Source organism: Colletotrichum fructicola, assembly GCF_000319635.2.
Source record: "Colletotrichum fructicola Nara gc5 chromosome Unknown KSG_Nara_v1_contig07, whole genome shotgun sequence".
NCBI lineage: Eukaryota > Fungi > Ascomycota > Sordariomycetes > Glomerellales > Glomerellaceae > Colletotrichum > Colletotrichum fructicola.
Window position 1 is genome coordinate 394,499 of NW_027094057.1, and position 12,075 is coordinate 406,573.

Consider the following 12,075-nt stretch of genomic DNA (forward strand, 5'->3'; position numbering starts at 1 on the left):
CAGAGAGTGCAGCAGTGGGGATGACAACTGAAGCTGTCTCAGCAAGTTCTCCAGCGGTTCATAACCGGCTGAGATATAGCACTTGTCCAAGACACGGCGTCATGTGGCTCCCCGGCGGGACGGTTGGGGCGGAGTGTGAGTGAATTCGTGTGGGTGGTGGGTGGTGGGTGAGAGAATGAATGTGAAGTCTTCCCCGTCTTCTCCAAAGTCGTTGGTGTGTCTGGGTGGGTGGGTGTGGTGCGGCAGACATTGATTGGACAACGGTTAATGGCAACGATGCATTGCGCTCGCTGTAAGATGGTCTCAGCCCCCCCTCTCGAAGCGGAGGACGCAGAGCTGCGGTGCTGCCCCAGGATTCCCAGAATCTGGGGGGGTCATCTGGCCTGGTTGGGGCTCCCCTTTCCCCCGCCTCCTATTCGCCCTTCGTCCTCTGGCAGGTTCGGTCCAGTGTCCAGACTGGTAGATCAGCGCGGTGCTTATGCTTGTGTATGTGTTGGGTGAGGTAAGGTAAGGTGCCTTAAGGTAGGTAATTGACGAGAAAAGGGCCAATCGGTTGCTGTCGAGTTGCCCATTACGTCTGCTGTGACACGGTGACACTGGCACGTGGGGTCCTGATCGCTACGTACCCCGCCTCTGGCCAACACACAGCGAACCTAAGTCTTTCCGTTGTGCCTCCGCGGAATGGAAAACAGGAATCGAAAAAGCCCATGTCTGCCCTGCACACGTTGTACGTACCCTGATGTCTGTTCCTCCTGATGCCTGCCTTTCTGCTGCTCCTGTGCCTTTACGTTAGATGCTCGCTTTCCAGGTCGCCTGCGTACTTTCCGCGACGGTCGCGTGTTCAATAAGGTACCTTAAAGTACCTAGGTAACTTACCAAGGGCAGAAACAGTTCACCCACGCTACCACATCCACCCGCATCGAGGGGGACTCAGCGCATTCGGGGTCCCTGTGGAGGATTTTGTGGAGTTTTCTGTGGGGGAAGACGCTTGGGGTGGACTAGACGGCCCCACTGTTGTATCTTGCATTGCACCGGATTCACATTCCATCCACCCACCCAACCACCAACCCTCTGGCGGTCACAGTCCCCGTCTGGGGGCCCCTGCAGGTGTCATCACCATACCCCATCGTCGCTGTCCTTCCTTGGCCTTCGCTCTCCACCAACATTTCCGTCTCTCGCTGACGATATTCTTCGAGCCTTTCTTCATCTTCTCCTCCTCTGGCCCTCCGCCGCTGAACAGAAGTACTACAGTATTTACAGAATTGACGACCTACGCAACATCTTTCTCCCTTCGAACCTCTGTCTTTCTCTCTCTCTCTCTCTCACACACATCTCTCGTTGTTCCCTCGTACCGCCGTCTCTCGTCCGCCGCACTGCGAATCCCGTCCGTCGAGTCCGTCGCTTCATCTCGTCCCCTCTGCTCCAACCGCCTCCGCTCCTCTGCCAACCATCGTCCGCCTTTTGCGCCCGCCTGTTCTTCCTTTCCCCTTCTCGGCCGACGCTCTCTCCCTCATAGGGCAGGCTGATTTGCTCCGCAATCCCGCCCCAACCTTCGCTCCAAGTACACCCCGTCGTACTCTGTACCCGTTTGTCCGGTCATCTGCTCCCCAGAGATCTGCGTCCTTCTCATGTCTAGTCTGTTCTGACATGATCTGACTGTCCCTTCGACTCGACACGCCAAAACACTCTCTTGTTCGCTACCTCCTTCCTAGAACTGCATCACCGACACGTCTTGGACGCCCTGACGACACCTCCTACCCGTCTGTCCTTCTTTACGCCAACCACACCGCAGACCGTCCCCATCTATTTGCGTCCCCTCCTCCACCGTCGGCTCTTCTTCCGTCACCTCCCCCAACTCCAAGGCACACCAAGCCGCACGCCGTCGCGACAATACACCGACGCGGGCATGCTCTGACCGCCCCGCTCCAAACAACCGCCCCAAAGCACATGTCAGAAGCTCGCTGCACCGATACGCTGCCAGGCTGTGATGCGATACGGACGGCAACAGGGCTGCCTTTCGTCCGCCAGCTTTTGTCTTTCTCGAAGCTCCTTCTAGCCCAACCGAATCCCTCTCCTCTCGTCGACTTGCTTTCCCCGTTACCATGAACGACGTTCTCATCAACCCCGTGCACCCTCTTCCGGCCATAAGGGTCAAATCCTCATCATCAGGCCCTACAGCCTCGCTCAAAACCGGCAGGTCCTCGTCGATTAAGAAACAGCCGCAGTCGCCGCCCCGAAATGCCGCCATCGATTCCATATCCCGCGCCATCAGAGGCGCCAACAACCTTGTTCTGTCCTTGCGGGATGGTCTGTCCGAGCTCGAGCGGGAGAACAAGAGGAAACAGGAAGAGAGGAAGCAGATATTGTCTCTCCGCATGAAGAATGCAAGTACTGCCGACGCGACCACTGCGGAAACACCAAGAGGCCCTGCCCTTACTAACCCTCTTGTCTAGGCCGAATCTCGCAAAGAATGGCAGGAAGCCGCCGAGGAACTTGATATACTCGAAGAGAACGACGTGTGGAAGGTGGACCCCTACGATGGCGACTACTACCCCGAGTTGATCGAGGCACGACTGAAAGAGCTCGACGATGCCCGAACAAATTGCGATACACGAGCCATGATGCACCTCGTTCGCACAGCATTGTGCAGAGACCTCGGTGGCATGGGGAATGTTGATCTATACAGACACTCCTACGTCGGCACCAAGAATCTCATCGAGCGCTATGTCGACTCGGCCATCCAGACCATTGACGCTCTCGTTGAAAAGAGCCAATACGCGTTACCCGAGGGCATGGGCCAGAGAGACATCTTGGAGAGCGTCCTGTTCGCTCGCCAAAGCTTTGGCCGAAGCGCGTTGCTGTTGAGCGGCGGAGGAACCCTGGGTATGTCCCATATAGGTGTTTTAAAGGCGCTCTTCGAGGTCAAGCTGCTGCCGCGCATCATATCGGGTGCCTCAGCTGGCTCCATCGTGTCTGCCGTCATCTGCACCCGAACCGACGAGGAGATTCCTCGTCTTGTTAGGGAATTCCCGTACGGTGACCTTGCCGTCTTCGATGCCGAGGAGAACCCTGATGGAGTCTTTGACCATATGCGACGATTGCTCACCGAGGGGAGTTGGTCCGACATCAAGCACTTGACTCGTGTGATGCGCGGTTTGGTGGGAGACCTCACGTTCCAAGAAGCTTACAACCGCACACGGCGAGTCCTCAATATTTGCGTATCCACCGAGTCCATGTACGAACTACCTCGCTTACTCAACTACATTACCGCTCCCAACGTCATGATTTGGTCGGCGGTGGCCGCTTCTTGCTCGGTGCCATTGGTCTTCAGCGCGGCTCCGTTGCTAGTCAAGAATCCTGATACCGGCGAGCATATGCCCTGGAATCCGACGCCACAGAGATGGATTGATGGCTCCGTCGACAACGACCTACCCATGACGAGGCTTGCGGAAATGTTCAATGTGAATCATTTCATCGTCTCGCAAGTCAACCCGCATGTCGTGCCCTTCTTGGCGCGTGATGACCAACTCGACCCTGATGATACCTCAGCGCGTAGAACCAGTCTCTCGCCCAGCAAACAGGAGCTTGATTGGGTATACACTCTGACGGCTCTGGCCAAGGATGAAGCGTTGCATCGCCTGCACTTTCTGGCCGAGATTGGCGTCTTTCCAACACTAGTCACGAAGCTTAAGAGTATTCTCAGCCAGAAATATTCTGGCGACATCAACATTCTACCGGAAATCAGTATCCACGACATACCAAAGATCCTTAGCAACCCAAGCCCCGATTTCATGTTACGGGCTTGCTTGATGGGCGAACGCGCAACGTGGCCGAAACTAAGTCGGATTCGTGACCGCTGCGCCATCGAACTCGCACTGGATCGAGCTGTTCATCGTCTACGCGCTCGTGTTGTGTTCTCTGACAGCCAAGTCGACTTGCGTCGACTCACCACTGGCATTGTCTTGCCGCCACCGTGGCCGAAGTCGACAGGGGGTGCGAAGATTGCACCATCCGGAACCCCAGCCCTTACTCTGGATACAGAGATCGTCAAGAACCGTCAGCGCCGATGCTCGGGCAGCAGTGTACAGCTCATGGCTCACCACCGACGCTTGATGGAGAACGTGCTCACTGATGAAGAGACAGAGGAAGAGGAGCGTCTAGAAATGCGGGCAAGACACGGTCACGGAAGCACGTCACCTGTCCTTGTTCGCAAGCCTCGTCTCAAGAGAGCAGCTAAGAGCCATTTCAATGTTTCTTTGGCACGGGGACCTCAGACTAGTCCCATAAACCCGGCTCATCTTGAGGCCGTCGAATTTGACTTTGGAAAACCCGTGACGCCTCCTTTGCACCGGTCACGACACTCAGAGGGGTCATTGGCACACAGCGCCAGCTTGGCCATGACACCAGCCAATGACGTAGACCCTCTCGCTCCGGGGTCGAGAGGCGAGGCGACATCCCACACCGAGCTAGAAACATCAGACTTGCATTCCTCCGACGGGGATGTCGAGTCTCATACCGACATGTCGGACCCAGAGCCATACAGCGATAGTCACTGGCTCCGCGAAGGGTCCGGTGAAATAGACCCAGCCCTCAAGGAAGGCAAAGACTTGCCCGAGATTAGCAGCCGTGAAGTCATCGCGGTGAACGATTCTGTGGGAGGACTTTGGGATTGACTCGTAGACGGGAGGGTGAGCTCCTCGGACGAGGAAAATAAGACGGAGAAGGGAAATGAACTTGCCAATCCAGCGGCCAATCATACGAAAGATGAAGACGATGTTTTGCGGTCCAATTGGATGAGCTGGGACTAGCCATCGTAGTCATTGAAGAGGCATTGCATGGGCGGTTGCATTATAAAGGGAGCTCGGTTTAGGCTTTGGTCTTTGAAGTCCACACATGATAACATTAGCATCGTTGGGAGTTTGGTGCAGCATCTGCGGTACACAGCATTGTAGAGGTAGGCGGCTGGAGACGTGTCAAACGAGCCATCCTGTCGCATAGATGATTATTTGGAATTCAAACCACTTCAAACCGTACGTATGCGTAGTTGTCTCTACCGGCAGCCATCATTGTTCTCATAACACAACGGGTGTGTCGCAAGCGAATGTTGTGTATTTACTTCAATCAGGAGCATCTTCATCCGACGCAGGGCGATACCTGCTGTTGTGTGTCGACCATGTCTCCGGATGATCTCCATTCAGATACGTGGCGGCGGCTAAACCATGGGATCCAGATTGAAGTCCAGAAAAAGCCAGTCAATCAAGGTCCAGAACACTGACTACGACCTCTGTAGATTAAAAGCTGGAAGGCAAATTTGGTTCGTCGCTGCCGGGGTAATTTGCTGGATATATCTGCCCAATTAACCGACACCACCTCGCCAGCTACCACCATATTAAACAGTCCAGACCCCCTTCCTTGCTGGAAGACCGCAGCCATAGCGACCCAGATTTGGCTGCCTCCCGAGACTATGATTCGTGCCATCATAAGCTCCGTGGATGTATAAGAGGAGCTGCCTTCCCCCCATCGACTTGCGTACATCGTAAGTTGCCTCTAGCGACACACCCGTCGACATCGAGCCTTCCAGCAACAATGCTAAAGATGATCCTACTTCCGCTACTCCTATCTTTGGCAGCTGCCGCTGCCTCCGCTGCCCGAATCAGATCCCTCACGCACAGCGGCCCTGGCTGTCCCCAAGATGCCCGAGTGACATGGTCCGGCGACCTCAGCGACCTGACGATCACGCTGCCCGACTTTAGCGAGTCTCTTGCGGCTGGCCAGATGACGAGCTGCCAGGTTCACTTGCTCGTCGACCAGGGTGAGTCCGGGGAGTCGCTGGTGCTGCAGGACGTTGTCGTCCGCGGCGGGCTCTACTTGAGCCCCAACTCCAAGGTTGACTTTTACACGACGGCATACTGGAGCGAGACAGCGTCTGATACGGTAAGTCGTGTTATCATCGCATGCTGGGATAATCTCTCTCAAGATTCTGATATATCGGTTTTCAAGGTAACGAAGCAGACGAGCACGTCCTCGGGGTCCAGCGCTGTTGTTCGGAATGTAGCTATCGCTCAGCGCCTAGGGTCATCGTCGCCTTGCGTTGGTAGCGATGGTTATGTGGGCATTCTGAATGTTATTTTCCGGATCATCGCGCAGGAAGGCGGTAGAGTGGTGTTTGGTAGGGAGCGCGTTTCCTCAACGTCGCCTGTGACAGAGGCGCTTTCCTTTGCCTGGCAGAGCTGCTAAATCAAGCTAGTATGGTATTGGTTTGACAACTTGGCGGGACTTTGGAAAGGAAACAAGCAACACCATCCGCGCTTTTTCATCCTATTGAAGACCAGGTGTCGTCCTATTGGTTGCGGTTCAGTAACAGGTTCATGTATGTCGTTGTGGCACTAGCCCTGTTCTCGATTCACGACATCGCGGCTGGAACTGTCGATGCTCTGCGACTGAAAGATATTGTCGTGCGGCTGTCCTGCGAAAGTCATAGACTTGATGGAGGCGAAGACGTGACAACCCAGCTTGGCATGCCTTGAGAAATCTCTCTATATACTGGAATCTCCAAATGCTACACTTATCATTATGAGATCTATTTGTATTCTTATCGTCTCATTTATCATCAAATATATCGTTAATAAACCTATCATCAGGGAGACCATCTTAGACTAACCATTCCCTGTCTAAACATTCCCAAAATGAGCTTCCTCTGGCCTAGCAGTTCCCGGCCGAAAATATCCCGTCCGAACATTTCCTAGCCAAACATCTCGTAGCTCAACATTCCCTCGTCGTCGTCGTCATCGCCGCCGCTGCCGTCGTCCTCGTTGTCGCTATTACTACATGTATCTTTGTTGCTGGTGTCATCGTTATTGCTGTTATTGTCGTCGCCGCTGCTGGTGTTATTATTATGACTTCTACTTCACAGCAAATATAGCCGCGCAGGCATAGGAAAATCAGCTGGTCTCTTGATTTGGGTACCCGAAGAGCTAACCAAAAGTCAGCTGCGGCTATTTGCAGCTCACTTTGAACAAGGCTAGTGCCTGGTATCACGATAGAACGTGGCTAAGAGAATTGTATCAAAGCAGTCTCTGTATTATGCCTCACGGTGTCTACGTTACCTATGCTCGCACACGAGGCGCTTGGTACATTTGAACTACGTCTGAGACCGCATTTACCTTCCTGTCCTTTGAAGCATGGTTCAGATAGGATACGTAATCTTTCTTATTCGAAAAGTCAGTTCTTCTGACGCCACCTCGCTGAGTAACGCATCGCACGAATGTAGAGGCTGAAGACCTGGCTGTCTGATGATGAACCACATAAAAAATACAGGCTGATCACCGCAGATCATTTCTAGTCAGCTGATCATCGAAACTGAGAGAACAAACATGTTTGGGCAAGTCTGATCCAAGGTGCTTCTCAATTCAATCATCTGTCGTGAACGCATATAGTGGTTCCATTCGAAGCAAGCATCCGAAAATTCAGTTCGGCGCCGTATTTCACACCCGCCATCTCAGTTTCCACCGGGTTTCTCGAAGGAGATCACAGCGTACTGGAAGGTCCCGTTCGCGTAACCTCGCCTCATCGCGCGGAATGATTGCAGAAAGGCGATGCCGTCGCGGCCCTGGCTAAAGGCGAAAGCCCACAGAGAGGGGTTCTGGATGAGAGACCACGTAATATCCCTGAAGCATATGTTAGCGACCACAAGCCAAAGTGTAACACGGGCGGGTCTTTACCAGGTTCTTGCGACGTCTTTGCTAATGTCTTTGGGCCCATCAAGTAGATTGAGTCCGCCTTTCTTCGCCAGGTCGACATATCCCTGCTGCGTGCACATGGGTGGGAGTAGCATGCCGTCTGTGAGAATTTGGTTAGCTTGAATCGGACCAAGAGCTGTGTGTGTAGGGCACGTCCTCACCCTCAATTGGCTTGATGTCATTGTTGAAATCTGTCTCGCTCAGGTTCTCGGCCTTGAACCAGTCCGCCAACGCCAGTTTGCCGCCAGGTCTCAGAACTTTAAAAGTGTTCTCGAAGAAAAGCGCCTTGTTGGGGAAATGGCTGAGAGCCTCACTGATCCAGACGGCGTCGAATGAGCCCCCCTGCCCAGCAAAAAAGTCACCCATCTTCTCTGCGTCAAGCTCGATGAAGCGCACCTTGCCTCGACCAAGCTTGATGAAGCCATCGACGTCGGACTCCACCTCGTTCTTTTCTTGGTCTTTTGCCGCCTCAGCCTTGGTGAGCCGGTTTGCGATCTCGACTTGCTTGGTCGAGATGGTGATGCCGGTCACGGTGCACCCCAACGTCGAGGCAAGGTATCGGGATGTGCCGCCGATTCCGCACCCGACATCCAGAACTGTGCTGTTGTCGCCTACTTTGGAGATTCTGAGGAGCAGCTGGATGAGGTTGACCTGAGCTTCCTCTTTGGTCTGAGAATCGTTCTCCCAGTAGCCGTGGTGGATGTGCTCGCCCCTGCAAACAGGCAATGTTAGATAGTGTTCAACTTGAAAGTCATGTGTTGCTTCCGAGAGTCGCTAAGGAAAGCTGCTATGCCACCCGGGTGTCGGGCTGTGGAGCGGACTTGTGTTCGGACGAGAGGATGAACTCTCCAATTGCCAGGTATTCTGCATCCCAGGCCAATACCAAGCACATCCTTCAGAATAGTTTCGCACGGAGGAAAGCGTACCAGAGGCTCAGATAATAATCACTCGCAAGATCATAGTGCAGCTTGATCCTGTCCTTCAAGGCCTGCATTGTGGAGTGAGCCAAGCCGAGCGGGGTGTCATATTGCTGGCTGAGCGGCGTGGTAGAGCTGTCTACCGCGGCGGCCATTGGAGACAGAGGCCGAATGGGTGTTAAATAGTAAAGGGTTTGGGTTATGTATGAGTTCAATGGCTCACTTGCGACGACGATTCAGAAATAAGTGATTCCAGCGACTGATCCAAATGACGGAGCGGATGAATAGCTGGGAGCTTCGGGAGCTTGGGTGCTGGGTGACGGGCCATTGGTCGTCCCGCGTCCCGCGGCCCGGCCTCGGTAAAGGTACTTGACTAGCCATACTACTTCGTCTCTTGAGGATGTACTCGGTTTAGGTAATTGAGGTGTGAGGACGTGACCTTACCTTACTCAACACGTTGGGTAAGGGGAGGAGCAGAGAGACGTCAGCTTTCCGTTGGGAAACTCTGGAAGCTAAAACGCCCAACTGCATGAGGCAGGTGCACGTCCCCTCGTCCGTTGCTGCGCACAGATCAAGACACTGGACTTATCTAATCATTGCTTATGTCATTGGCGTATGCATCGGGCAAGCCACAGCACCAGCCGTAGCACTAGCCACTTCCCAAAGCTTCGTCACGCTGGGCCAAGCCTTCCCTAAAAATAGCCGGCAAGTTCACCCGATCCCCAAGACCCAAGCCGGCCAACGCCGCCGCCTTGGGCAGCCCCAGCCACTCAGCACAGCGTCGGCTCATGTCGCATGGTGGCAGTGCAGGCCAGTGCCGGACGCCGGGGTGGGGCCGTTCATCTGCCAAACCTTTTCTTCGTAAGGCGACAGCAGCGTCAGTGCAGCGCACTCTGGTCGCCAGCAAGGAAAAAAAAGGGGCCCGGGGAGAAACAGGGGCTGATTACGGGGGGGAATGCAGCCCAGCCTCAGCCCAGCCCGCGTCCGCCGCGTAATGCTTGTTTTCGTATTTTTGCGTGTGCATTGCTTTGACGATCGCTTGTTTTAAAAGTCATTCGGTCCCTCCAGAAGAACTTGCTGACGACCTGTCTTTTTTCCTGTTTGCTCTCATTCAGCACTTGGCCTGCCAACCGCTGCTACTCGGTCGCTACAACACTCGTTCTCGCGCACACACCTACACTCGCTTTCTCACCAATCCGCCGAATCATGGCGCCAGCCAACCCAACGACGGCGCGACAAACGCTTGCTCGCGCCAGTAATGTCGCTAATATGGTATGGAAAAGGGCAGCCATATTAGCTGCGCCAGAAGTCGCGCGCGCGACCCATCATGCATTGGCTCGCCGTGACTTGAGTGTCAACTCAACTCAGGGTGTCACCCTTGGTGTTATCGCAGCATACGTCGTCGCCATCGCCATTCTTTGGAACGTTCCGTATCTTCGAAATATTCTTTGGCCTTTTAAGATGCTCACGGTAGCGTTTCACGAGTTTGGCCACGCCATCACCGCGTGTTGTACCGGCGGTCGTGTTGTATCAATCACACTGGATCCTAATGAGTAGGTATCATCAAAAGCTTCATCATGAAAACATTGTTTTACTGACAAAAATATCAGAGGGGGAGCCACATTGATGAAGGGGTTCGTTTTATTTCATTTCTCATGAATTTTGCGATGCTGGCGATGTAATTTATGCTGTTGTTGCTGAAACTACGATCAACCATGACCTGAATCGACGGCGGGGCCTGAACGGACACGCTGCTTTCTTCATTCGAACGGTTCGCTGACTATTTTCATTCAGAGGTGTTCAAGCTATTACTTTGCCGGCTGGTTATCTCGGTTCGTCGCTCATCGGAGGTCTGCTCATCTTTTGCGGCTTCAACATCAACGCATCCAAGATCGCGTCCATGGTCCTCGGAGTCTGTTTCCTACTCACACTTTGGTGGGGAAAACGAGACTGGCTCACTATTCTGACGGTTCTTCTCGCTGTCGGGCTGCTTGTTGCTGCATGGTTCATTTCTCATGCCCAAGCTTTAAGATTCGTTGTTGTGGGTAGTGCCCGACCCAGACCAAACTTCCCAAAAGCTAACGCGGCAGCAGCTCTTCCTCGGAGTAATGTCCGCTCTTTACTCTGCTTGGGATATCTGTGACGACCTCATCATGCGAAAAGTAAACAGCTCGGATGCAAGCGTTTTTGCCCAGCGATACGGCGGTTCATCTCGATGCTGGGGCCTTATCTGGGTCTTCATCAGTCTCTGCTTCATGGCAATCGCCATTGTAGCCGGCATTGCTGCCTTCCCTCAGAGCTTCTCTGAACAGGAGAGCGACTCGCAGAAGTTTTTGCCCACCTAAATCGGTTCGATGCGCAAAGGTACCATATCACAATGAAAAGGAGTAGAGGCTCATGGGGCTTCTACGAGCAAGCAATGATTTTCGCGACTCCGATCGGGTCTCAGAAATTACCGGTTCCGTCTGCAGAAGGCCTCCCACATTCCGGACTCCGAGACCTATCGCCGAGGTCCGGGCGGAGACAGATACTGACGACCCGCCAGGGCCACCGTGGACAACGAGCCACGGCCGGCGGAGACTCTAAATTACAGAGGAAGAACAACTCAGGCTGAGAGTCGACGACGGCGAGGAGGAGGAGGACGACGACGACGACGGTGACGATGACGATGAAGATGACGACAACAGCGAAGACCGCTCATGACTCGGCCAATGGAAACAGCGGAGCGCTGGGAAAAGACGGAAGACTCGAGAACCAGACTATGATGAGACAAACATCAACGATGAAGCTCTTTCAGGAAACGGTTTCGATACGTATTTCAACACAGCAAAGTGGTTTGTTGTTATCCAGCGGAAATCCAGAGATTTGCTGTCCAGGATTAATAGCAGTTGTAATGCACAGTTCAGCATAACGCCATTATACAAAGGAACTGCGCACCGCAATCGACCTATTGTCATCTCTTTCACAGTTTGATGTCGCGTGATAGTTTCACATGAAACTAAATAATAGTGTGGCCAAGTGAACAATGACAGATGAAGAATCGGAGACGGAATACAAGCGACTGGAGAATTAGACACTGGAGAAGGCAACCAAGAATGGCGGACGAAACCAGTCGCTGGCTGGATTAAAACGGATCTCAACGCCACTAGGAACACTCGGCCTCGTTCGAGAAAGAGCATTGTATCTTCATGTTGACACTTGGGTGGTTGCCTGGAACACGTGTGGCAGGGAACTCGGCACCAGAAGCACAAAGAAGGAGCGGCTGAGAACGTTGACGAAGAGAGCCCGCTCTTTCCCCCATTCTCGAAGGCAGGCACCTTCCCAGTCAGGTAACTCGTTCTTTCTCTCTCTATCGTTGCCCCCGTCTGGCAACTTCCCGACTTGTCGCTCAAACGCACAGAACTCGACTGGACGTCGGA

General features: G+C 53.6%; 4 protein-coding genes across 4 annotated transcripts; 3 read left to right on the plus strand and 1 right to left on the minus strand.

Moving 5' to 3' along the window:
• Window positions 1-2,102: 2,102 nt before the first annotated feature.
• Window positions 2,103-4,673, plus strand: TGL4 (Lipase 4; the record flags this gene model as incomplete). The annotated part of the gene is made up of 2 exons (XM_066152580.1): window positions 2,103-2,288; window positions 2,454-4,673. The coding sequence occupies 2 exons, from the start codon at window positions 2,103-2,105 to the stop codon at window positions 4,671-4,673; spliced, it is 2,406 nt and encodes an 801-aa protein (XP_066007938.1).
• Window positions 4,674-5,586: 913 nt separating this feature from the next.
• Window positions 5,587-6,237, plus strand: CGGC5_v011768 (uncharacterized protein; the record flags this gene model as incomplete). Its single annotated transcript, XM_032023599.2, has 2 exons — window positions 5,587-5,934; window positions 6,001-6,237. 2 exons carry the CDS (start codon window positions 5,587-5,589, stop codon window positions 6,235-6,237), a joined length of 585 nt encoding a protein of 194 aa, XP_031879558.2.
• Window positions 6,238-7,498: 1,261 nt separating this feature from the next.
• Window positions 7,499-8,811, minus strand: CGGC5_v011769 (Tocopherol O-methyltransferase; the record flags this gene model as incomplete). The annotated part of the gene is made up of 4 exons (XM_066152581.1): window positions 7,499-7,667; window positions 7,722-7,839; window positions 7,901-8,451; window positions 8,666-8,811. 4 exons carry the CDS (start codon window positions 8,809-8,811, stop codon window positions 7,499-7,501), a joined length of 984 nt encoding a protein of 327 aa, XP_066007939.1.
• A 1,051-nt stretch (window positions 8,812-9,862) lies between these two features.
• On the plus strand, window positions 9,863-11,001 carry CGGC5_v011770 (uncharacterized protein; the record flags this gene model as incomplete). Its single annotated transcript, XM_066152582.1, has 5 exons — window positions 9,863-10,209; window positions 10,267-10,290; window positions 10,451-10,697; window positions 10,750-10,766; window positions 10,827-11,001. 5 exons carry the CDS (start codon window positions 9,863-9,865, stop codon window positions 10,999-11,001), a joined length of 810 nt encoding a protein of 269 aa, XP_066008052.1.
• Window positions 11,002-12,075: the final 1,074 nt, after the last annotated feature.